General features: G+C 54.1%; 2 protein-coding genes across 3 annotated transcripts; one reads left to right on the top strand and one right to left on the bottom strand.

The window, feature by feature from the left end:
- Window positions 1-107: 107 nt before the first annotated feature.
- On the top strand, window positions 108-9,749 carry KRI1 (KRI1 homolog). 2 transcript variants are annotated; one of them, XM_055544619.1, is made up of 19 exons: window positions 108-263; window positions 380-453; window positions 1,057-1,162; window positions 1,853-1,958; window positions 2,594-2,648; window positions 2,737-2,783; window positions 3,102-3,198; window positions 3,290-3,367; window positions 3,810-3,946; window positions 4,979-5,105; window positions 5,201-5,296; window positions 5,386-5,556; window positions 6,371-6,446; window positions 6,535-6,623; window positions 6,703-6,829; window positions 6,914-7,044; window positions 7,965-8,029; window positions 8,145-8,243; window positions 8,870-9,749. In XM_055544619.1, the coding sequence occupies exons 1-19, from the start codon at window positions 170-172 to the stop codon at window positions 9,207-9,209; spliced, it is 2,115 nt and encodes a 704-aa protein (XP_055400594.1). In that variant the 5' UTR covers window positions 108-169; the 3' UTR covers window positions 9,210-9,749. The 2 variants fall into 2 exon arrangements, with proteins under 2 accessions (XP_055400594.1, XP_055400589.1); XM_055544614.1 differs by having other exon boundaries at window positions 2,734-2,783.
- ATG4D (autophagy related 4D cysteine peptidase) lies at window positions 9,401-18,073 on the bottom strand. The gene is made up of 10 exons (XM_055544631.1): window positions 17,468-18,073; window positions 16,603-16,686; window positions 16,347-16,520; window positions 15,445-15,718; window positions 15,305-15,369; window positions 12,431-12,561; window positions 11,057-11,135; window positions 10,902-10,978; window positions 10,701-10,820; window positions 9,401-9,942 (listed from the first exon to the last, which is right to left on the bottom strand). The coding sequence occupies exons 1-10, from the start codon at window positions 17,697-17,699 to the stop codon at window positions 9,760-9,762; spliced, it is 1,419 nt and encodes a 472-aa protein (XP_055400606.1). The 5' UTR covers window positions 17,700-18,073; the 3' UTR covers window positions 9,401-9,759.
- Between the last annotated feature and the right edge of the window lie 4,907 nt (window positions 18,074-22,980).

Below are 22,980 nucleotides of genomic sequence, written 5' to 3'. Positions count from 1 at the left end.
ACTCGTGGGCGGGGACTGCGGTCTCAGGGCCAGGGATCCCGGAAGGGCTGGGAGCAAGGTTCTGTGCGGCCCAGGAGGCTCCGCCCCTATTTAAAGTAAACTGTGCGTAGCCCCGCCTCCAGGGAGGCCGTGCTTTCCTGACGCGTGCGCAGTGGGTCGGAGAGCAGCCATGCCGGAGCCGCGCGGGTCGTCGCCCCTGCGGGTGAACGCGGCGTTCGCGGCGAGGTACTGCCGCTACCGTGAGCGAGAGGAGCTGCAGCGGCGTGAGTGCGGGGCGCATGCGCGTGGGGGGCCCGCGCGTGTCGGGCGGTCCGCAGGTGGGGTTTGATCTGGTCCCCCAGGCTCACCTGGGTGGGGGGTTTGCATCTTTGTCCCACAGTGAAAGATCGCTACGGGGACCGGCACAGCGGCAGCGACTCCAGCTCCGAGTCTGATTCCAGCGACGAGCACGTGGTGAGCTTCTCCGCCTCCGTCTTGGAGTTGCGGGAGGTGTCCAAGAGCCCTGTCTCATCCTGGCCCGGACTTACAGGGGGCAGCTAACCTCCAACCCATCGCGCCTTCATCCCTGACAGTCTAACCATTTCTCCCTGTCTGCCTCTGTTCCCAAAATGGGGCATCCCTCTGCCCCGTGGAGCACCCATCTTTTCCCCACACCAGCCCTGATCTTCCCAGACTCACTGAGCCATCCAGCCCTTCCTCTGTTTTTCATATGCCTTCTCTGCCCACCTGCCCCTGTATCATCCATCCCTTATTGATTCCAGGAAGTACCACCACCCCCTTGCCTGCTACCTTTTTTTGCTTCCTATTCTCTACTCATGTGTGGTCCACCCCCACGGGGGTCCCCTCTCCCACCCATTTGACCCTCCCTCCCACTCAGATCCAGCCCTCCAGCCCTCCCCCCACCTGCCTCTACCCAGCTGGATTCTGCCGTCTTCTAACCTGTACCCCTCCCTACACCCTAATTCCCACACCCTCTCAGCCCTCCTGCCCCTGTTGCTTACTGCCCCCATCACAGCCCCCTTCTGAAATCTGTCCCCACCCCCTTTTCTGCTCTAGGAATTTGACCCCCAGCAAGAGCGTGACTTTTACAGGACTCTCTCCTTGTTGAAGAAGAAGGACCCCCGCATTTATCAGAAAGATGCCACCTTCTATCAGCGAACAGGTCTGGGGCTGCTTCTCACGGGACCCTGGGTCCTCATGGCTTTAGAAGCTGTTGTGGCTATTCAATCTTTCCATGGTGGCTCAGAAAGTCAAGAGTCTGCCTGCAATGCAGAAGACCTGGGTTCAATCCTTGGGTCAGGAAGATCCCCTGGAGAAGGGAATGGCTACCCACTCCAGTATTATTGCCTGGGAAATCCCATGGACAGAGGAGTCTGGCAAGCTACAGTCCATAGGGTGCGGAGAGTCGGACACAACTGAGCAACTAACACTTTCACTTTTTTTCGTCTACAAGTCAGAACTGATTAGCAGAGGGACTTCCTTGGTCGTCCAGAGGTTAAGACTCTGCACTTCCATCCCTGGTGGGGCAACTAAGATCCCATATGCCACGCGGCACAGCCAAAAGAAAAAATACTGATTACTAATCAGCCAAGAGTGTCCAGGGTTATGACCTGTTGTCACTAATAATGGCTGTGTGTCTGGCACTGTTCTGAGTGTGAATTACTCACTGAGTGATCACCACCAGCTATTACCAGGTAGTAGCAAGTGTGATGCCTATTTGGTAGCTGGAAACTGGTGGCTCGGGGATTTGAAACCTCCATCTGATTCTGGTCCAGCACAGTTATTCTCTGCCTGGGGGAGGAAGGGGGTTGTGGGTGTGGGTGATGACAGATGTCTTGTGGTGGCCCTGTAGCATCGTCCTCAGACAGCAAAGAGGAGCCGGCAGCTGAGAAGCGAAAGAAGGTGCAACCCATGTACCTGAAGGACTACGAGAGGAAGGTTATCCTGGAGAAAGGAGGGTGAGGAGACAGCCTAACTCCTCTGCTTCCACCTTCACAGGGCAGGTGGACACATGGGGGACTTAGGGCTGGGGGTGGGAAGAAGCCAATGACCCACCAGAGTTGGGGGAACCTCAGAGAGCAGGAGGCTTGATGACCTGCCTGCATCCCACTGCCCCCACCCCCCAGCTGGTGCTCTGTGTTTGAATTTTTGTCTCTTTTAATAATTTTTATTTATTTATTAGTTTTTGGCTGTGCTGGGTCTTCATTGCTGCGGGGGCTTTTCTTTAGTTGCGGCAAGCAGGGGCCGCTCTCTAGTTGTGGTGTGTGGGCTGATTGCCGTGACTTCTCTTGTTGTGGAGCACGGGCTCTAGGGCATCTGGGTTTCAATAGTTTCAACATGTGGGCTCAGTAGTGGTTCCGAGGCTCTAGAGCACGTGCTCAATAATTGTGGCGTAAGGGCTCAGTTGCTCCAAGGCATGTGGGATCTTCCTGGATCAGGGATCGAACCTGTGTCTCCTCCTGCATTGGAAGGCAGATTCTTTACCACTGAGCCACCAGGGAGGCCCCAGCTGTTGCTCTTAAGAGCCCCCACCCCACAGTGACGGACAGGCCAGGGGAAGTCTGTTCTGAAACATTCATCCTTCCTTGCCCAGCAAATATGTCGATGAGGAGAATTCAGATGGGGAAACCTCCGATCAGAGATTCCAGGTGTGTGGGATGGAGGCTGGGTGGGAGGGTTCGGGGGCTAAGGGGCCCATGGCAGGGTCTGAGGCCCCTGTCACTCTCTCTGCAGCAGAGCTCGTCGAAGAGTTATGTGGAAGAACAGAAACAGCTGAAGGAAAGGTGAGCCCTGGAGCTGGCTGAGCTGCCAAGTGGAAAAGAGTTGAGGCTCTGAGGTTGGCGGGCCAAGGTTCAAATACAGCTCTGTCACTTAATGTGCCCACTTAATGGGCACTTGTGTGCTCTTGGGCCTGTCATTTTCTGTTCTCTGGGCCTCAGTTTCTGTATCTGTGAAATGGGGTTGATCATGGGCTGTATGTCACAGCACTGCCTTGGGCTGGTCAGGAGGAGCTCAGGGCTTATTAGTAGATAGGGCTCATCTTTGGATCAGCGGGCAGGGCCAGCGCACCCATCCTGAGGCTTGTTTTCTTGCTTGGGCAGCTTCCGGGCATTTGTGGAGGACAGTGAGGATGAAGATAGTGCCGAGGAAGGTGGCTCCGGGTTGCTGCAGAAACGTGCTAAAAGCAAAGAGGAGAAGGTGGGTGCTGGGTCCCAGTGGGACAGGGGGTGGTGGCGGAGAGGGGGCACCAGGAGTGTCCAGTAGATCCTCATCGCTGGCCATCCCTCAGGCCCAGGAGGATGCTGACTACATTGAGTGGCTGAAGGGGCAGAAGGAGATTCAGAACCCCGACACCCTGAAAGAACTGGTGAGTTCCCATCCCTGGCTACTGACCCCCTAAACTTCCCGGTCTGCCTCCATCCAGCCTTTTCCTGGAAACTCACCCTTGAGTGGCCAGCCAGGAGCACATAGTCTGTTCCTTTTCTTTTTTTTCCCTTGCACCATGCGGCCTTTGGGATTTTAAGTTCCCCAACCAGGGATCAAACCCGTGCCCCCTACAGTGGAAGCATGGAGTCTTAACCACTGGACCCCCAGAGGAGTCCCCAGGAGCACATCTTTTGAGGATGGGGCCCCTACATCTCTGGGCCTCAGCTTCTATAACATAGGGATTATCCCACTTACTTCACAGACTGGCTGTGAAGCTGCAGTCACTTACATCCACTGGCTGCCCACAATCCATGCCCCCACCCTCCTGCTTCGCTGATCCTGAGTCCCTGACCTGGCTCTTATCACACACCCTTCACCCCTAGACTCACCTCAGGGAATTCTGGAACAACCCAGAGCTGGATGAGGGGGAGCGCTTCCTGCGAGATTACATCCTCAACAAGCGCTATGAGGAAGAAGGGGAGGAGGAAGATGAGGAGGAGGAAGACGAAGAGGAGGAAAGGTGCGTGCCCCTGTCCCCCAGGGGCCTGGAGACAGCACTGGCCAGAAAGGAAAAGGCACTGGCTGTTTACTTTATCACACAGATGGTAACAGAATCTGGAGAAGGAAATGGCAACCCACTCCAGTGTTCTTGCCTGGAGAATCCCAGGGACGGGAGCCTCGTGGACTGCCGTCTATGGGGTTGCACAGAGTGGGACACAACTGAAACGACTTAGCAGCAGCAGCAGCAGTAACAGAATTAGGGACTTCCCTGGTGGCTCAGTGGTAAAGAATCCGCCTGCCAATGCAGGACACATGGGCTCGATCCTTGGGTCAGGAAGATCGCCTAGGGTGCTGGAGAAGACTCTTGAGAGTCTCTTGGACAGCAAGGAGATCAAAGCAGTCAATCCTAAAGGAAATCAACCCTGAATATTCATTGGAAGGACTGATGCTAAAGGTGAAACTCCAATACTTTGCCCACCTGATGTGAAGTGCCAACTCATTGGAAAAGACCCTGATGGTTGGAAAGATTGAAGGCAGGAGGAGAAGGGGACGACAGAGGAAGAGATGGTTGAATGACATCACTAACTCAATGGACATAAATTTGAGCAAACTCGAGGAGATAGTGGAGGACAGAGAAGCCTGGCTTTGTGACCATGAGGTTGCAAAGAATCAGATACAACTTAGCAATTGAACAACAGCAGCTGAGTTAGCCTTTTTTTGGGGGGTGCACCACACGAAATGCAGGATCTTAGTTTCCTGACCAGGGGTTGAACCTGTGCCCCCCTGCACTGGAAGCGCAGGCCTTAACCACTGGACCACCAGGGAAGTCCCCAGAATCGGCCTTTCTTGAGGAAGAGACCCAGAGTGTGGGCTCTGGAGCCAGGGGGCCCTGCTCCTGGACTTCCATGCCTCGGTTTCCCCATCAGTAAAATGGGGTAACAGTGGCTCCCTAACAGAGTGTTCTTGTGAGGATTAAATGTGTGAACACGCTGGTACATAGGCGTGCAGGAGCTCTGCTGACCCCCCAGCCCCACCCCATCTCATCCCTCAGGGTCCCCGGTCCCCCGGTCCAGCTGGCTGTGGACGACTCCTCAGACGAGGGCGAACTGTTTCTGAAGAAGCAGGAGGACTTTGAGCTCAAGTACAACTTCCGCTTTGAGGAGCCAGACTCTGCCTCGGTGGGTGGCCAGGCCAGGGGCTGGGGGCTGGGGAGGACCTGGCCGGAGGGTCCCAGGCCAGGGAAGGAACCTAGAATCATCTTTGGTGCCCACAGGTCAAGACCTACCCTCGGAGCATCGCCTCCTCTGTGCGCCGAAAGGACGAGCGCAGGAAGGAGAAGAGGGAGGAGACACGGGAGCGGAAGAAGAGGGTGAGTGGCTCTCAGGGTGGCCTTTGGGGGGACGTGCAGCCTGCAGGGGTTGGGGGGGTTGCTGACACCCTCTGACCTGCCTCCTGCAGGAGAAAGCGAGGAAGCAGGAGGAACTCAAGCAGCTGAAGAACCTGAAGAGGAAGGAGATCCTGGCCAAGCTGGAGAGGCTGCGGCAGGTCACGGGCAATGAGACGCTGGGCTTTGAGGAGCAGGACTTGGAGGATGACTTCGACCCTGCCCGGCACGACCAGCTCATGCAGGTGCAGCCCCAGAGCCCCAGCCTGGCTGTGCAGCTGAGTGCTCCAAGTGTGGCTCTGGAGCGAGCAGTCCCTTTCTGGCTCAGAGAAGTGACCTGACCTCTCTAATCCTGTGTCTCTTGTCTGTAAAGTGGGTCCAAACCGCAGCATTTACCTCAGGGCTGTGAGAAATACTAAATGCTAATTAGCTTGGTAAATGCTCAAGGAACCATGGGCTGCTATATTTTCTTTAAACACATTTATTGAGCCATTAGTGTTGATTGTTGTATTGGGAGGGGGAACACGGATTCAGACCATGGAAACAGGCAATGAGGCCTGGATGGGAGCCGCAGTGGGGACCCCGGGCACCAAAAAGACTCAGCCTGGGGGTTCATGGAAGGGAGAGTAAGGATGAGTAGATGGGCCAGGTGAAAAGTGGAGTGGGTAGGTGCTGTGTAGTTGAAGGTAAACCTTCACTTTCTAGGAGCTTCTTAATCCTGAGCTTCAGGTTCTGTTTGTTAGCAGTTTCTGTCTTCTGGGGTGCTTGTGAGAATGCAGTGAGACACAGCCCAGTCTTGGGCATGTAGTAGGTGTTTATAAGTGGCACAGTTAGCAATATTTGCCTTTCCTAGCCAGTGGAACGGGGGGCAGAGAGTGGGAGGGTCGATGGGGCAAGATGAGCCATGAAGTGGGGATACAGGGACCTAGACACACAGGGTTCTCCCCACATCAGGAGCTGGGTCCTGGGGGGCGGTGCTGGGGAGCCACATAAGGTGCAGGAGCACCAGTGTCTGGTGGGGAATGGGCCCTGCTGACCCTCCCGGCCCCGACCCTGTAGAAGTGCTTCGGGGACGAGTACTATGGCGCCGTGGAGGAGGAGAAGCCGCAGTTTGAGGAAGAAGAAGGGCTGGAAGGTGAGGTCACTTGGGGTACCGGGCTGGGGGTGGGGGTGCTTGGCCTACTGATCCCCTCTTCACCCCCTGCCTGTCTGGCCTGAACCAGACGACTGGAACTGGGACACGTGGGCTGGGCCGGAGCAAGGTGGAGCTTGGAGCCAACAGGAGCTGCACTGCGAGGACCCCGACTTCAATGTAGGTGCCCTGGGCATGGGAACCTGCAGGGGGCGCCTCGGAGGGTCCCCTGGCAGGCCTGACCTATGTGTCCTGGCAGATGGATGCCGACTATGACCCCAGCCAGCCCCAGAAGAAGCAGCGAGAGGCCCCTTCGTTGGGCAAGAAGAAGCGGAAGTCGCCCTTCGCTACGGCTGTGGGACAGGAGAAGCCTGTGTTTGACCCCGGTGAGGCCCAGGCGGGTGCCGGTGGGTGGGCAGGGGCTCGCTGGGCCCAGCACACCCCGACAGCCTGACTCTGTCCCCACTCAGGGGACAAGACATTCGAGGAGTACCTGGATGAGTATTACCGGCTGGACTACGAGGACATCATTGATGACCTGCCCTGTCGCTTCAAGTACCGCACGGTGGTGCCCTGCGACTTTGGACTAAGCACTGAGGAGGTTGGACCCCGGGGTACCCCAGAAGCAAGCGGGGATGCCCAGAACTGGGCATGCTGTGACACAGCCTATTTATTTATCTCCAAAACAGCAGGACCAACAGTGCTAATAATAATACTAATAATATTGCCTGCCACAAAGGTTTCTGTGAGGCAGGGGCTCAAACAGTGCTGTCCACAGGAAGCCCCAGTAAATATCAGTTTTAATTCCGTATATTGGCAGCAGTGTGGCCATTAAGACTTGGCACCAGTTGAAATCTTGACTGGGCTACTCACCAGGTGTATAACCTTGGACGTATGACTTAAGGCTCTATAACTTGGTTTCCCCATCTGTAAAATGGGCCTTATAACAGCCCCACCTTATGACTGGGGATGTGAAACAAATGTGCTTTGAATGTCACTGTGCCCTAGCCATGATGGCTATGGATGCTTGACAGTAAAAATAGCCAATGATGATTGAGCTTATACAATCTGTATTCACTTCATCATCCTGATAACCTTCCAGTAGGTTCTGAGGGGGTTGCCAAACTCGTAAGTGAGGAGACTTAAGGTCTTAAGGTTGGGAACCTGGGTCTCATCTGTATTAGCAAAGCTGGTCATTGGCACAGAGACCCCTCCCCTGGTTTGAGTCTGCTGGGACCACAGTGTACCTGTCAGGGCCCAGATTATAATTTGACATTAGCCATTTCCTGGCCATGTGACTTGGGGTAAGGATCCCCTTCTCTGGGGCTCAGTTTCCCCATCTGATGCCCCCAACAAAAAAACCTCCATTGGCCTCTGCAGAAATCGGTTCTTCCTCACCATCGTGACACTGCTGCCTGGCGGAACTAGCATTGCCTTGCCTTGACCCCTGAGCTGACTAAGGCTGAGAGTCAGGGCCCCCTGGGGCTCACTAGCAGGACCCCACCCTCCCTTCCCTTGCAGATCCTCGCTGCCGATGACAAAGAGCTGAATCGGTGGTGCTCCCTGAAGAAGACCTGCATGTACAGGTGATGGGGTGGGGCTGGGCTGGGTGCCCCGGGAGGAGGGGCAAGCAGGCTGGCAGGCAAGCATGGGCCCCATCCAGGCCACCCAGCAACAGACGTGTCTGCTGGGGGCCCGCAGGTCGGAGCAGGAAGAACTGCAGGACAAGAGGGTGTACAGCCAGAAGGCCCGGAACGTATGGAAAAAGCAGCAGATCTTCAAGTCACTCTGCCCAGAGGAGTGAGTATGGCTGGTGGAGAGGTGGGCTTTGGAGCCCTGTCAGGCCCAGGGTTTGAGTCATGCTTTGTCAGCTGTTTGTCACATGACCCTGGGGGTAGGGTTTCCTTTCCAATACCTGGGCATCAGGTCTTGGCTGGGCCATAGCTGTATGATGTTGGGCAAGTCATTTTCCCTCTCTGGGCCTGTTTCCTCATTTGCAAAATGGAGATACAGATGGCTCACTTCTTGCTGGGTTTTTCTTTTTTTGAAGATTACATAAATCGATTCATGTAAAGTGCTTAAAACAATAAATGCTGGATAGCTATTAGCTCTTGTTACTGTTACTATGCCTGTTATTTCCTGATTTATAAATCAGGAGTGCTCACAGAGCTGACATAAAGCTAAAATGAGTTAGTTTGTGTGAAGAGCTTAGTGTAGGCACAGGCTAAGTGATCAAGAGCATCTATCCACCCACTCCAGCTTCAGAGTAGAAAAATCCCAGTGTGGTATCAGACCCATGTTTGAGTGCAGGCAGGCCCCCAAATTGTTCTGGCCACTTCTCTGAGCTGCCCCTTTTCTCATCTATAAAAACCAGCCTATAAAAATTGTGACCGGCCAGGGCTGATCCATGACTTTTCTTCCTCCAGGGCAGAGATGCCCACGGAAGCCACAGGGAAGCCACAGAGAGACAGAGCTGGCTCATCAGGACAGCTGGTAGCACTTGATGGGGCCTGTGGCAAGCGGTCCCAGCCTGAGAGCACCCCAGCAGAGGAAGAGGCAGACCCTGTGACACCCACAGAGAAGCTGGCCCCCCAGAGGCGGAAGAGGGGCAAGAAGGCACGTCTCCTGGGCCCCACAGTGACACTTGGGGGACGTGAGTTCAGCCGCCAGAGACTGCAGGCCTTTGGCCTCAACCCCAAACGGCTGCACTTCCGGCAGCTGGGCCGACAACGGAGGAAGCAGCAGGGGCCCAAGAGCAGCCACTGAGCTCAAGGGAGCCTGCAGGGGCCGCTTCCCCTTCTTATCAACTGTATGGACCCTCGCATCTACCTGTAGGCTAGGGAGTCTTCCCATCTTAGAGATGTGGAGGCTGAGGCCTACTCAACAAGCTTCCCCAGATGACTCAGGGAACCTCCCCACAAGCCACCCTCAAATGGTGGGCCCAGCAATAGCCACAGTCAAGTCAAACGGCTTTATTAGCCCCCAGCAGCCATGGCCCCTCCTCCCTCCCACCAGCTCTTGGCAGGATAGGGGCTTTGTGACCAGTGAGGGGCACGGACGGTCCAGTGCAAACTACAGTACGGAGTCAGGCCCTGAGTGGGTGCCCGGGGGCCTCCCTCCCTGCCCCATGAGGAGGGCCCAGCTGGTGGGAGGCAGGTGTGCGGGCTCTGTTCCTGGCTGAACGGCCCCAGCCCGGAGGCTTCCTGGACTGGTCTCTCTCAGCTGCACTTGTCAGGGGGGAGTTCAAGCTCCCACACCTAACATGACATAAATTAAAAAATAAATAGGGTTGTGTCTTCTCCCTTATTCCCTCCCTTTATAAAAACACAAAGTCCTCAGAGCTTGGGCGTTTAGCCTTGAGGAGCCGGCCACTGCGAGGGATCCGCAGTGTCTGCTGGGAGGGCGGGGAGCAGAGGTCATCCAGGCTGTGGTCCTGAGCGTGGCCCTCGACCAGGGTGAACATGGGGTATCGTTCTGTGGCTGAGGAGGAGCTGAGGACCTGTTGGGAGGAGAGCGAGCAGCTCAGTCCCGAAGCCATGGTAATTATCCAAGTAGATACAATTAACAGCCATACTTAACAGGTGCTTCCTGAACTCAACTCCCACCCCTCCAGCGCAGTGATGCAGAGCAGCCAATCAGCACCGTCTGTGCTCTGGCTACAGTGATTGGCTCAGTAATGAGCATGTGACCTTGTGCAACCAATGAACGACAGCCCTGGGATTTTCTCTCTCTGCTAAGAACATGGGGCTCTTTCCACTGAACTAGATAGTGGGGGGCAGCTCCCCTGGTGGCTCAGCAATAAAGAATCCCAGGTTTCCTGGGTTGGGAAGATCCCCTGGGGAAGGAAATTGCAATCCTCTCCAGTATTCTTGCCTGGGAAATTCCATACACAGAGGAACCTGGCAGGCTACAGTCCATGGGGTTGCAAAGAGTCAGACATGACTGAGGACATGCACACACCCAGAGAAGCTGGTGGTCATTTCTTGCTACCGTAAGGGTAAATCCCCGATAGAACAACAGAACCAAAGGACAAGGCAGGTCCTGCCACTTCAGCCTCTGGGGACCAGCTGTTCCCTTAAATTTTTATATCATGACGCTTTTTGCTAATCAGACCAAACCCAAGCTGAAAAACCCTGTAGGGCTCCTGCAGGATAATAATCCTGACAACATGGCCAGGTCTGCTGGCCTCATAGACTCTGTTCCTCTTCTGCTGTAGACCTGCCCTTGCCCCCCCACCTCCTAGCACACCCGGCTCACCCTGGTCAGCTCTGAGCAGAGCGTCTCAAACTCCTTTCTGTCTCCAGCATAGAAGCCCACGGTACAGCTCGGGTCCATCTTGGCAAAGGCCATCTTGCGGGGTGAGGTGCAGTGGAAGGACTGGGGTGGATAGACGAGGGAGGCTCAGCAGGCTCCGTCCACAGGCCTCCAACCCCACCCTGGGGGTCCCAGCTCGCTCACCTCCAGTGGGAAGTCGGCCTGGCTGACATCCACGGTGGGCTGGCAGTAGTGCGGGTCCAGGTAGAGCAGGAAGTCATCTGTGGGGAGGAAGAGTGAGGGGGTGGCGGCGTAAAGGGGGTGGGGGGATGCGACGGAGCAGCATGGTGTGGGCCTACCCTGGTAGCCGATGAAGTACAGCGAGTGGCGGGGCTTGCCGCCCATAATACCCAGGCACAGCTCTGAACGAAGGAGCTCCTGCGGGAAGGAAAGGGGGTGGAGTGAGGGCCCAGGGCAGGTGCTGTCAGGCACCCAAATGCCTCGCAAAACCCCAGGGCTTCTTCCCTGGTGGCTCAGTGGTAAAAATCCTGCCTGCCAATGCAGGAGACACGGGTTGGATCCCTCCTCGGGGAAGAACCCCCCCCATGCCACGGAGCAGCTAAGCCCATATGCCACAACTACTGAGCCTGTGTTCTAGAGCCTGGGAGCTGCAACTGCTGAAGCCCGTGCCCTAGAGCCTGTGCTCCCCAACAAGAAGCCATTGCAATAACAAACCTGCACACCCCAACCAAGAGTAGCCCTGGCTTGCCACAACTAGCGAAAAACCTGTTCAGCAACAAAGACCCAGCACAGCCAAAAACAGATAAATAAAATCATTAAAAAAAAAAGACAAAGGCCCAATGTGTGCAAACCCAAGCCGGGGACCTGGGGGGTGGCAGTGACCAAGATAGACAAAACCCTGTCCCCATGGAGCTTATGTTCTAGTGTGGGAGAATGAAGAACAAGAGGAGTAAGTTCTGTCATGTGTCAGAAGGTGGCAGCTCTCTGGAGAATAAAAAAAGGGAAGAAGGCTTTGCAGTGTTAAGCAGGGGGAGTCAGGAAAGACCTCACTGAGAGATGATGTTTCAGCAAACAGTTAAGGGAATTCAGAAATCATTTTGGGAAAGAGCACTCCAAGTGGTGGGAATGGCAAGTGCAAAGGCCCTGAGGCAGGTGTCTTCTGAGAACAGAAAAGAGGCCCGTGTGGCTGGGGCAGAGTGAAGTGAGGTGGAGAGTGTGGGCAGATGGTAGAGGGCCTTGTGGGCTGTGGGGAGATCGCTGGCCTTTGTTCTGAGTGTAAACACACTGGGGTCTTTGCAGCCTAGCTGTTCCTTCTGCCTGGACGCCTACTCCCCTGGCTTCTCATCTGCTTCTGGCCAGAGAGGGGCTTTCCGAGGCTGGGCAGCCACCCCCACCTGCCCTTCACCGTGTTAGTTTTGGCTCCTTTAGCGTGCGAGTTGCAATGCCACAGCTGTCCACTGGGCCCCACACCTACTGCCTGTCACTCCCCCACTAGAATGTCAGCTCCCAGAGGGCATGAACTGCTGCCTGTTCACCTTTGAGTCCTCAGCAGCTGAAAGGGCTTTTGGCACAAAATAGCTGCTTCATAACTACTGGATAATCCAACAAAGAGACAAAGGAAGCATAAACCCCTAACCCAAGCTGAAAATGTCTGCAGGGCTCCAGTGAGGGGGGCTGTGCGGGGAGGCACGGGGGAGCCTGGCAGAACCTACCTTCACGCAGGGCACGTACACGGGGTTGAGAGTTTCTCCACCAAGCCGCACTGGTACCAGGATGACCACGGACTTCCATTCAGCCGTGGGGTCTGGCCGGGCCACCAGGCGTGCCACATCCGCCTTGTATACTGCAAGGACAGGGCAGCAGGTCATGTTCTCACCCGTCTTTCAAGTCTCATTGTATGAACCTCCATCCTTGGGGCCCACCCTCACCTGAGCAACCTCCCTGGATGACACTCCTATTGCTGGCAGAAAAGCTTTCCAGCATTCCCCACCCTCCGCCCAAACTCCCTCAGACAATCCCAGGCACGCCAGGCAGGTATGGACACCTCCATTTCACAGAGAGGGCAAATGAGGTCCTGAGATTATGACAAAGAGTGTAAAGCCAGGAGGGAGGTGAAAAGCTTTCCCCACAGCCCAGAGTGCCTGCCCAAGCCCGGGCCTGACCAGTCTTCCCTTCCTCGGCACCTGGGTTTGCCGAGATGGAAATGGGAGCACCAAGCAGTTCATCAGTCAGCAGGATGTCCCTGTGCGTCCCTCAAGTTTCATCCGCTGGTCTCTGCTTTCCTGTCGTCTCCCTCGTGGCTATGTAACCCCCTCCTAACTCCCAGAAAAGTACATTTAATCTTTCCTGGAGACAAGAGCTGCAGTGGTCTGAATGTCTCAGTCATGTCCAACTATGTGCGAACCCATGGACAGTAGCCTGCTAGGCTTCTCTGTCCATGGGCTTCTCCAGGCAAGAATACTGGAGTGCGTTGCCATGCCCTCCTCCAGGGGATCTTCCTCACCCAGGGATGGAACCTGCGTCTCTTAAACATCTCCTGCATTGGCAGGCAGGTTCTTTACCACTAGCACCACCTAGTGAAGTACCCCCCCCCCGCCCCCATCCCCCATTTCATGTGTTGAAATTCTAACCCCTACCCCCACCCGGGAAGTGATGGAATGAGGAAGTAGGAGGTGATGACATCATGAGTGACATCACTGCCCCAGTAAAAGGGACCCCAGAGAGCATGCTTGTCCATTTTGCTGCCTGAAGATACAGAGAAACAAACCAGGAAGTAGGCCCCCAACAGACCCCCAAACAGCCAGTGCCTTGATCCTGGACTTTCCAGCCTCCAGATTTATAAAAAATAAAGACCTTGTTTACAAGCCACCCAGCCTGTGGGTGCTTGTTTTGTTTTGTTGGCTCTGCTGTGTAGCTTGTGGGATCACAGTTCCCTAACCAGGGATCAAAACCAGGTCCCAGCAGTGAAAGCACCTAACCACCGGACCACCAGGGAATTCCCTGGCCTATGGTATTTTTGTTATACCAGCCCTAACAGGCTAAGAAACAGGCTCTCTGTGAAAAATTACACCTTGCCCCAAACATCTATATTTTTTCATTAAAATGTATAGGATCTGTAGATTCCTTGATATTAATCCACAAAAGCTCCCTTTATAAACTGATTGGGAGGGCATAATAACAATGAGGGGGGTTTCCCTGATAGCTCAGTTGGTAAAGAATCCACCTGCAATGCAGGAGAACCCAGTTCAATTCCTGAGTTGGGAAGATCTGCTGGAGATGGGATAGGCTACCCACTCCAGTATTCTTAGGCCTCCCTTGTGGCTCAGCTGGTAAAGAATCCACCTGCAAAGCAAGAGACCTGGATTCGATCCCTGGGCTGGGAAGATCCCCTGGAGAAGGGAAAGGGTACCAACTCCAGTATTCTGGTGTAGAGAATTCCATGGACTGTATAGTCCATGGGATCACAAAGAGTCAGACACAACTGAGCAACTTTCACTCAATGAGAGCTAATATTCAGTGAATACTTACTATATGAGAAGCTCTGTTCTAAAAGTTACTTTTTTTTTTAATTTAAAAATTTTATTTATTTTTGGTTGTGCTGGGTCTTCATTGCTGCTCTGGCTTTTCTCTGCCTGCAGAGAGCAGGGGCTACTCTCTAGTTGTGTGCACAGGTTTCTCATCGCCAGTGGCTTCTCTTGTTGTGGACCACGGGCTCTAGAGTGAGGGCTTCAGTAGCTATGACCCCTAGGCTCAATAGTTCTGGTTCTGGAACACAGGCTCAGTAGTTGTGGCGCATGAGCTTAGTTGCTCTGTGGCATGTGGGATCTTCCTGGATCAGGGATCAAACCCCTCTCTCCTGCATTGGCAGGTGGGTTCTTTAGCACACTGAGCCACCAGGGAAGCCCCTAAGAGTTATGTTTATCACTGACTCACTTAATCCTCATGAAAACCCTGTGAGGCAGAGGAGACCTGACTTTTGTATGCGTTAGCACTGTTTACAAAGTAAAAGTGAGTTGGGGACTTCCCTGGCAGTCCTGTGGTTAAGAATCTGCCTGCCAATGCAGACACAGGTTTGGTCCCTGGCCTGGGCAGATTGCACATACCGAGGGAACTAAGCCCATGCGCCACAACTATGTAATCTTGAGTGCCTGCAGCCTGTGCTCCGCAACAAGAGAAGCCACAGCAATGTGAAGCCCATGCACCACTAGAGAGTAAGAGAGAGTAGCCCCTGCTCACACAGCTAGAGAAAAGCCCACCCGCAGCAACAATGAACCACTGCAGCCAAAAATAAATAATCATTCATTCTTTTTAAAAAAAGAGTGAGTTGGACCTGAGAGAGGAATTCCTTCTGTCCTTTATTCTATTACTCTCAGAGAAGCCCCTGAAGTCTCCTCTCCTGATTCCACAGAGAATGAAGGGATCCTGAGCAGCGCCCCCGCTGCCCAGTGTGGGCCTCCAGTCCTTTCCAAGGGCCCCTCTGCTGCAGAACTTGTTTCAGCCTCTGAGGAAAGTGGGTCCTAAGAGGCGGCTGAGGCAGTGACTGGCTCAGGGTGAGAACCCCGTGACCTCAGCCCCCAGTCCCTTACCTGTGCAGTCCTGAGAGACGTACACCACCAGGCGGGTGACCTCCGAGCAGCTCTCCACCGCTTTCCTGGGGATGGGAGGAAAGGCCTGAGTTCCCCGGGGGGCACCCAGGGGCTCCCGCGCCCCCTGCCGCGGCCCTCACCTGAGTATGTGTGCCACCAGAGACGGCCCATACCAGTCGCCTGCCTTCTTGCCTGAGCCCTGCCCCAGCTCCACCAGCCGGTGTAGGCCGAAGGGGGCCCGGGGGTGGTCAGCGAACCAGGACACGATCTGCCGGTGCCGGCGCTCCTGCTCCAGCTCAGGGGCCTGGGCCCAGCGCGGAGGCAGCCACCGCGCGGGCCCCCGGCGTCGGCTGGGAGAGCCCAACCCTGGAGGCTCAGTGGGGCCCAGACCTGCGCCCTGGCACCACGTCCAGTCTGGTAGGGATGCAGCAAATAGTCAAATGGCAATGGCATGGGGGGTGGGGCAGTTCCCATGATTCACACACAACACTGATGCTCCATTAGAAACCTCATGTTTAACTACACTGTTCACATTCCTTAAACTTAACTATTATTTTTTACATTTTGGCTGCACTGATGCCATGCGGGAGCTTAGTTCCCTGACCAGGGATTGAACCTAGCCCCCTACAATGGAAGCACAGAGTCTTAACCCCTGGGCCACCAGGAGTGAGTGAAAGTCGCTCAGTCATCTCCAGCTGTTTGCGACCCCATGGACTGGGGCCTGCTGGGCTCCTCTGTCCACAGAATTCTCCAGGCTAGAATACCGGAGTGCATAGCCAGTCCCTTCTCCAGGGGATCTTCCCAATCCGGGACCGAACCCACATCTCCCACTTTGCAGGTGGATTCTTTACCGTCGTCTAAGCCACCAGAGAAGCCCCCTTAAACTTATTTTATAAGCAACTCTCACTCCACCCCCAAACTTAACCTTACACACAATTCTAACAGGCCTTGAAATTCTTGGTTTACAAACCATTGTTAACACTGCTGACCTGGGGTTGGCGCTCTACTCCTACTGTGCCCTTCCCCCTCCACCACTGCTCACCTCTGGGCAGGAAATGAAGCAGAAGGCCCTGAGCCAGCATCATCTGCCCACTTCGTAACATGCACCCCCAGCCACAGTCTGAGGTCAGGCTGCCTCCCGCGAGGGGTGGGAAGTCCCGGCGGTATGTGAGCCATAGGCGAGATACAAAGTCCCGCTGGAAACGCTGGATGTCACCTGCAAGAGCAGGCTTGTTAGCTACCACCAGAAACACCCCTTTGGGGCCTCCTCCAACCCTAGTCAGGGGCCACCAGCTCACCCTCGCCCTCGAAGCGGTAGCGGCGGCCACAGAGATGGACACTGGAGATCTTGCTAAAGCTGGTCCGGCTTTTGACTGCCCAACCTGGGGAGACACAAGGCAGCCCCCAGCAAGATGAAGCACTTGCTTGGCAGACACGCACCCTAACAGGACAGCAACAGCGATTATGTGCCCCCACGTGTGACACGGGGACTCTCCTAGTTCTTATGTCAGGGTAGGCTCTTGGGGAATCTGTGCTACATTCCTCTTAGATGGAGGCGGGGCCCCTAGTAACAGCCACATATGCTGCCTGTGCATGCTCAGTTATGTACACTATACCACCCCATGGACTGTAACCCGCCAGGCTCCTCTATCCATGGGATTCTCCAGGCAAGAACATGGAAGTGGACTGCCTGTTTCCTCCTCCAGGGGATCTTCCCCACCGAGGGAGTGAACCAATGTCCCTTGAGTCTCCTGCACTGGCAGGCAGATTCTTTACCAACTGCGGCACCTGGGAAGCCACATGCATGTCTGCTATTAATTTCAGGATGAATCAAAGCAGGTCTGATTATTGTACCCATTTTACAGAGGAGGAAAATGGAGGCACAAGGAAACAAAAAACCCTTGTCCTAGGTCACACTGAGGAGTCGACTGAGACTTGAAAACACATTCTCCTTTGGACCTGCCAGCCAGCGGCCCGCCCTGGGCTGGGCAAGGCGGGAGACGACCCACAGGTGACTCACAGGAGGGGAACAAAGGGTGGAATACTTGGCAACGGCAGGGTCCTGGCTCTCCTAGATTCCCACCGACCTCCTAGCCCTGCCCGCCTGAACTTCAGCTCGTTCTCACGTCAGAATCGAAGCCCCGGGCCCCGCCCCCTCCTCACCGTACTTGACGTTGTTCCAAGCGGTCAGGAACTTCGCCTTAAACTTGTCCACTTCGTCCGGCTCTCCGGGGCCGGTCCCGGGCGATGCAAGAGCGGGGCCGCTAGCTCCGGAGGGCCCCAGGCTGTTGGGGTCCGGGGTTCGGGGTCCCCGCGGCCTGCGGCCCTCCGGGCGGCGCGCGTCCTCCGGACTCCCGCTCCGGTACTGAGCGGCGGCCGGCGACACGGAGTTCATGGGCGCGCCGGGAGGGCGGACCGAGGGCCCCGGGGGCCGCGTGCGAGCGCCCCAGAGGCCAGGACGCGGCCGGGACGCGGACGCCCAGGAAAGTGCTAGTGGGGCCCCGGCGCGGCGACCAGGCCCCCGGGCCCGGTGCGGGACGCTATCGCCGCCGCCGCCGCCATTTTAGCGGTCCTGGCCCCGGGAGGGAGGCGGGCGTGACACGGCCGGACGCCCCGCCCCGGCCCGGCCCCCAGCCTGGGTCTCCGGCCCCGGTCCCGGGTGGCGGCGCTGGGGCCTCCTGACGCGGAGCCTCCCGGCAACGCCACGCGACCCTCACCGCCACCCGCCTTATCGCAGCGCCCAAGCGCGACCGAGCCCCTGCAGCTACTTATCGGAGGCCCCAGAGCCGGGATGCCCCTCCCTGGTCCCGCCCCGCCCCCGGTTTCGACCCCGCCCCTGCCCGGCCTCGGCCCCGCCCCCTCCAGGCGCTGAGGGACTGACTACCCCCTGCCCGCGAGGCGGGGCCCCTTATGCCGTTTGCACCTGCCCGCGTCCCCCGAGGGATCAGAGCGCCCCTCCGAGAGCTGCGCACCCAGCACCCGCCTCCACCGGGGGCCCAATCTGTGCGTGACACCAACTCACCAAAATCCCCCTTCAAGCGACATCTCTACGTGCTTCAGTTTCCCCAGGAGCAAAAAGGGGCTCGAAAACACAACACAAATGAATCTTCCTAATTTTACTGAGGGAAAGACGCCAGACCAAAAAATTTTAAAGTATGTACTCTATGGTTCTATTTAAACTCTAGAAAATGCAACCTCATCTATAGTGGTTGCCTGGGGGTTGGGTGCGGAGACATGGGAGGGAGGGATTAAAAAAAAGAACTAGGATTTGTTTAGTATTAATATCTTGATTATGGTGATTGCTTCCAGCTCAACGGATTGTGCACGTTAAAAGTGTGTGGTTTGTTGTGTGTCACTTATACTCAATAAAACTGCAATAAATGTTTTCAATGCATCTAACTCAGAGGAACGTTTGGAAGACAGCTGAGTTCATCTCTCTAAAGCGCTTAGCATGGCATTTGAGGCACAGTTAGGGCTCAGCGAAAGCCAGTTGTGACCTCACAGGCAGAATGAGTGTAGTGACCCTGGAAACCACAGAGAGGGTGGCCTCTAGTGGCTAGCTCAAGGGCTGTGTCCCCAGCCGGCTGAAGGAAGTTGGATGAAGGATCTGGACAAGGGTGTGTGATGTGAAGACCTGCCTCCTTTCTCAAATTCAATAGGTACCATCCCACCTCAGGACCTTTGCACCTGCTGTTGCCTCTGCCTAGACCTCTCTTCCCTGAGATGTCTGCATGGCTCTCTCTCAGCCTCCTTCAGGATTTTATTCATATCTCATAACTGCAGTGTGACCATCTTCAAAATTCCATCCCATGCCTACCCTTGGGACCCTTCTCCCTTCCCTGCTACATATATATATATATATATATTTTTTTTTTTTTTTCCAGAGCAGTTATCATAAACTGATTGAGTAAGCTGGGGCTGCTATAATAAATAGGGCAGCCTAGGCGGATTATGTAACAGACATTTCTTTCTTTTTAAAAAAATTTTAGACATTTATTTATTAATGGTTGCACTGGGTCTTCATTGCTGCTTCTCAGTGCAGTAGCTTCTCTTGTTGCAGAGCACAGACTCTAGGCCCGAGGGCTTAATGGGCTTCAGTAGTTGCAGCATGCAGGCTCTCAGTAGTTGTGGCCCACGGGCTTAGTTGCTCCATGGCATGTGGGCTCTCCCTGGACCAGTGATCAAACTCCTGTCCCCTGCATTGGCAGGCAGATTCATATCCACTGGACCACTAGGGAATTCCCAGCCGTTTATTTCACATACTTCTGGATGGTGGAAGTCCAAGATCAGGGTGCCAGCGCTGCAGGGGTCTTGGTGAAGTCCCTGTTCCTGGTTACGTCCTCACATGGCCTTTCCTTGGTGCATTGCACACAGAAAGAAATACCTTGTTTCTCTTCCTCTTCATAAGGGCATTAATCTAATTATGGGGGCTGTACCCTCAAATCCTCATCTAACCCCAATCAATTCCCAAAGGCCCCACCTCCTAATAACTTCACATAAGGAAGTTGGATTTCAAAATATGAATTTGGGAGAGGGGACACAAACTTTCAGACCAAAGCACTGATCTTCTATTTATATATAACTCTTATTATGTTATATCCACTGTCCCTACCACACCACGAAGGCAGACATCTCTGTCCATCTTGGTCACTGCTGACTCCTCAACACTCAACATGGGCCTGGCATACATAGGTGCTCAAGCAACCTGTGGAATGCAAGGAGAGTTTATAGCCTCTTGGGGGCAGACTGACTGGGGTGGCCACAGGTGACCCCCTTCTGTTTGATTTCCTGCCTGGACCCCCTCCCACCACGGCCACCGCTGTTGATGGAGACTGCCTACCTTGGCCAGGCAGGATGATAACCACTTGCATGCGTGGTCTCACAACAGGAGATTCCAATAAAGACTACAGCGCTGCCAGCAAAACTAACCAGGAGAATTCCGGAGGATCCAAAAGGAGGGAGGAGATGCCAGTCCATTATATATCCTACCAACCTCCGAGGATCCTTTGCACTAAAGTCCCTCTTGGCTGAGAGATTCAAACCACCAGGAAGGACCCTGAGTCAGATCAAATACCGGCCAAGCAAGATGACTGGCCAGAGACAACTCGGAAACTAACCCCGTCACCATAAAACCTGAGACTTCGAGCCACGTGGTAGAGCACTTCTCCTGGGTTCCCTTACCCTGCTGCTCTCTGCCTGGGTGCGCCTTGCCAATAAAGTCTTCTGCTTTGTCACCACATGTGTCTCCTCAGAGAGTTCATTTCCAAGTGTTAGACAAGAGCCCATTCTTGGGCCCTGGAAGGGGTCCCCCTTCCTGCAACAGTTTCTGCCTGGAGGAGGGCAGTGATTTACTGTGACCCTCAATTCCTTCCCGTTACCCGCATTTCATGCAAGTATAGCCACAACCTCAGCTGTCCACCTGGTGTCTGTCCCCACCCAGCATCCAGTTGCCACTTGTATCCCCCCTTGGACGTCCTCCAGGCTCCCCAGGTTTGGTGCACCCTTAATTGATCCTGTCTTTCACCACCACTGGCTTTTCCTTCCATGCCCTTGGCTCCCCCATACCCAGGCTTCATTGTCTCCCTTCCCGGGGTCTCTCAGTCCACCTACTAATCTGTCCGTAATTGTCCTCATGTCCCCAAAGGGGCATAGGCTGCAACCAGGTGTCTTAAACAGATGATCTTGCTTCTCTGTACCTCAGTTTCTTCATCTGCCAAATGGGGTAGTAATTGCTCCTACTTCCTAGGGCTTCGGAGACGAATGAAATTAACATGCAAAATGCTTAAAACACAGCAACTACCACTTTACTGTGAATGTGACTGCTGTTGTCATTCTTACTCCCACCACTGCCCTCTGAGGTCCGGCCCCCACAACCACTGTTGCATCCTTCTTGGCCGCCTGCATGCCATCGTTGACCCTTCAAATCCACACAACAGTTGGAAAAAACTCTCTTTAAATATTTCTTTATTTATTTGGCTGCACTGGGTCTCAGCTGTGGCATGCAGGATCTTTGATCTTTGTTGTATCATGTGGGAGTTTTAGTCATGGCAAGCAGGTTTGTTTCATTTATTATTATTGATAGTTGTGGCACGTGAGGTCTTTAGTTGCGGCATATGGAATCTAGTTCCTCGATCAGGTATCAGACCCTGGGTCCCCTGCATAGGGAGCTCAGAGTCTTAGCCATTGGACTACCAGGGAAGTCCTAGAAACATGCCTATATATAAAATTATTTTCCTGAACAATTTCCACCACACACACAAAAATCTAGAGCAGCATTGTTCAACAGAAACATGAAGTACATTTTTCAATATTCTAGTAGCCATGTAAAAAAAACATGGATAATTGGATTAAAAAGTGGGCATGTGGGACTTCCCTGGTGGTCTAGTGGTTAAGAATCTGCCTAGCCATTCAGGGGACACAGGTCTGATCCTGGTTGAGGATTTAAGTGGAGAAAGAAATGGCAACCTACTCCAGTATTCTTGCCTGGAGAGTCCCATGGACAGAGAAGCCCGGCAGGCTACAGTCCATAGGGTTGCAAAGAGTCGGGCAGGACTGAAGTGACACAGCAAGCATGCGTGCATGAGGAACTAAGACCCCACATGCTGGGGCAACTGAGCCCGAGTGCGACAGCGAAAGATACTGTGTGAAGGAATGAAGATCCCGCAACTAAGACCCGCTGCTGCTGACAAGTGCTCAGTCGTGTCCAATTCTTGAGACCCCATGGACTGTAGCCCACCAGCCTCCTCTGTCCATGGGATTTCCCCAGCAAGAATACTGGAGTGGGTTGCCATTTCCTTCTCCAGGAAGACCCGCTACTGCTAAATTAAAAAAAAAAAATGTAAGTGGGCTTTAAGCAGACAGGGTAGAGATCCCTGGAGGAAAAGAACCAAATACACCTTTTTGACATAAGAAAAGTGAAACTGAAAGTCATTCAGCCATGTCCTACTCTTTGCGACCCCAGAGACTGTAGCTCACCAGGCTCCTCTGTCCATGGGATTTCCCAAGGTAGGACACTGGAATGGGTAGCCATTCCCCTCTCCAGGGGATCTTCCCAACCCAGAATTGAACCCAAGTCTCCTGCATTACAGGCAGATTCTTTACTGTCTGACCCACCAGGGAAGACCTTTGACATAAGAGAAGCCATTTTTTTTTTTTCCCTAAGTCATTTTGTGATCTAAACCTGGCTACAAGTTTGCCCTTGATCAAGTCTCAGTAATTAATGATTGTAAGGGAAGGAAAGATAGAGAAACATACAACTGTTATCAGGCAAGAGAAGTAACAACAGCAAAGGTAATAAATTAGTTGTAAAGACTTCAGTTCTGTTTCAGTGGTAAGGATTAGCCTGAAGCACTTTCTTGAAGTATTTTGCAAAATTCAAACCTCCCTAAAGCACTCAACCACCAGATTAACTAGACCCTAAGATCAAATTGCCAACATCCAGTGGATCATTGAAAAAGCAAGAGAGTTCCAGAAAAACATCTATTTCTGCTTTATGACTATGCCAAAGCCTTTGACTGTGTGGATCACAATAAACTGTGGAAAATTCTTAAAGAGATGGGACTACCAGACACCTGACTTGCCTCTTGAGAAACCTGTATGCAGGTCAGGAAGCAACAGTTAGAACTGGACATGGAACAACAGACTGGTTCCAAATAGGAAAAGGAGTACATCAAGGC

The sequence above is a fragment of the Bubalus kerabau genome, chromosome 1 (genome assembly GCF_029407905.1).
Source record: "Bubalus kerabau isolate K-KA32 ecotype Philippines breed swamp buffalo chromosome 1, PCC_UOA_SB_1v2, whole genome shotgun sequence".
NCBI lineage: Eukaryota > Metazoa > Chordata > Mammalia > Artiodactyla > Bovidae > Bubalus > Bubalus kerabau.
Note: the sequence above shows the minus strand (reverse complement) of the source record. Positions and strands in the feature narration are given on the sequence as shown.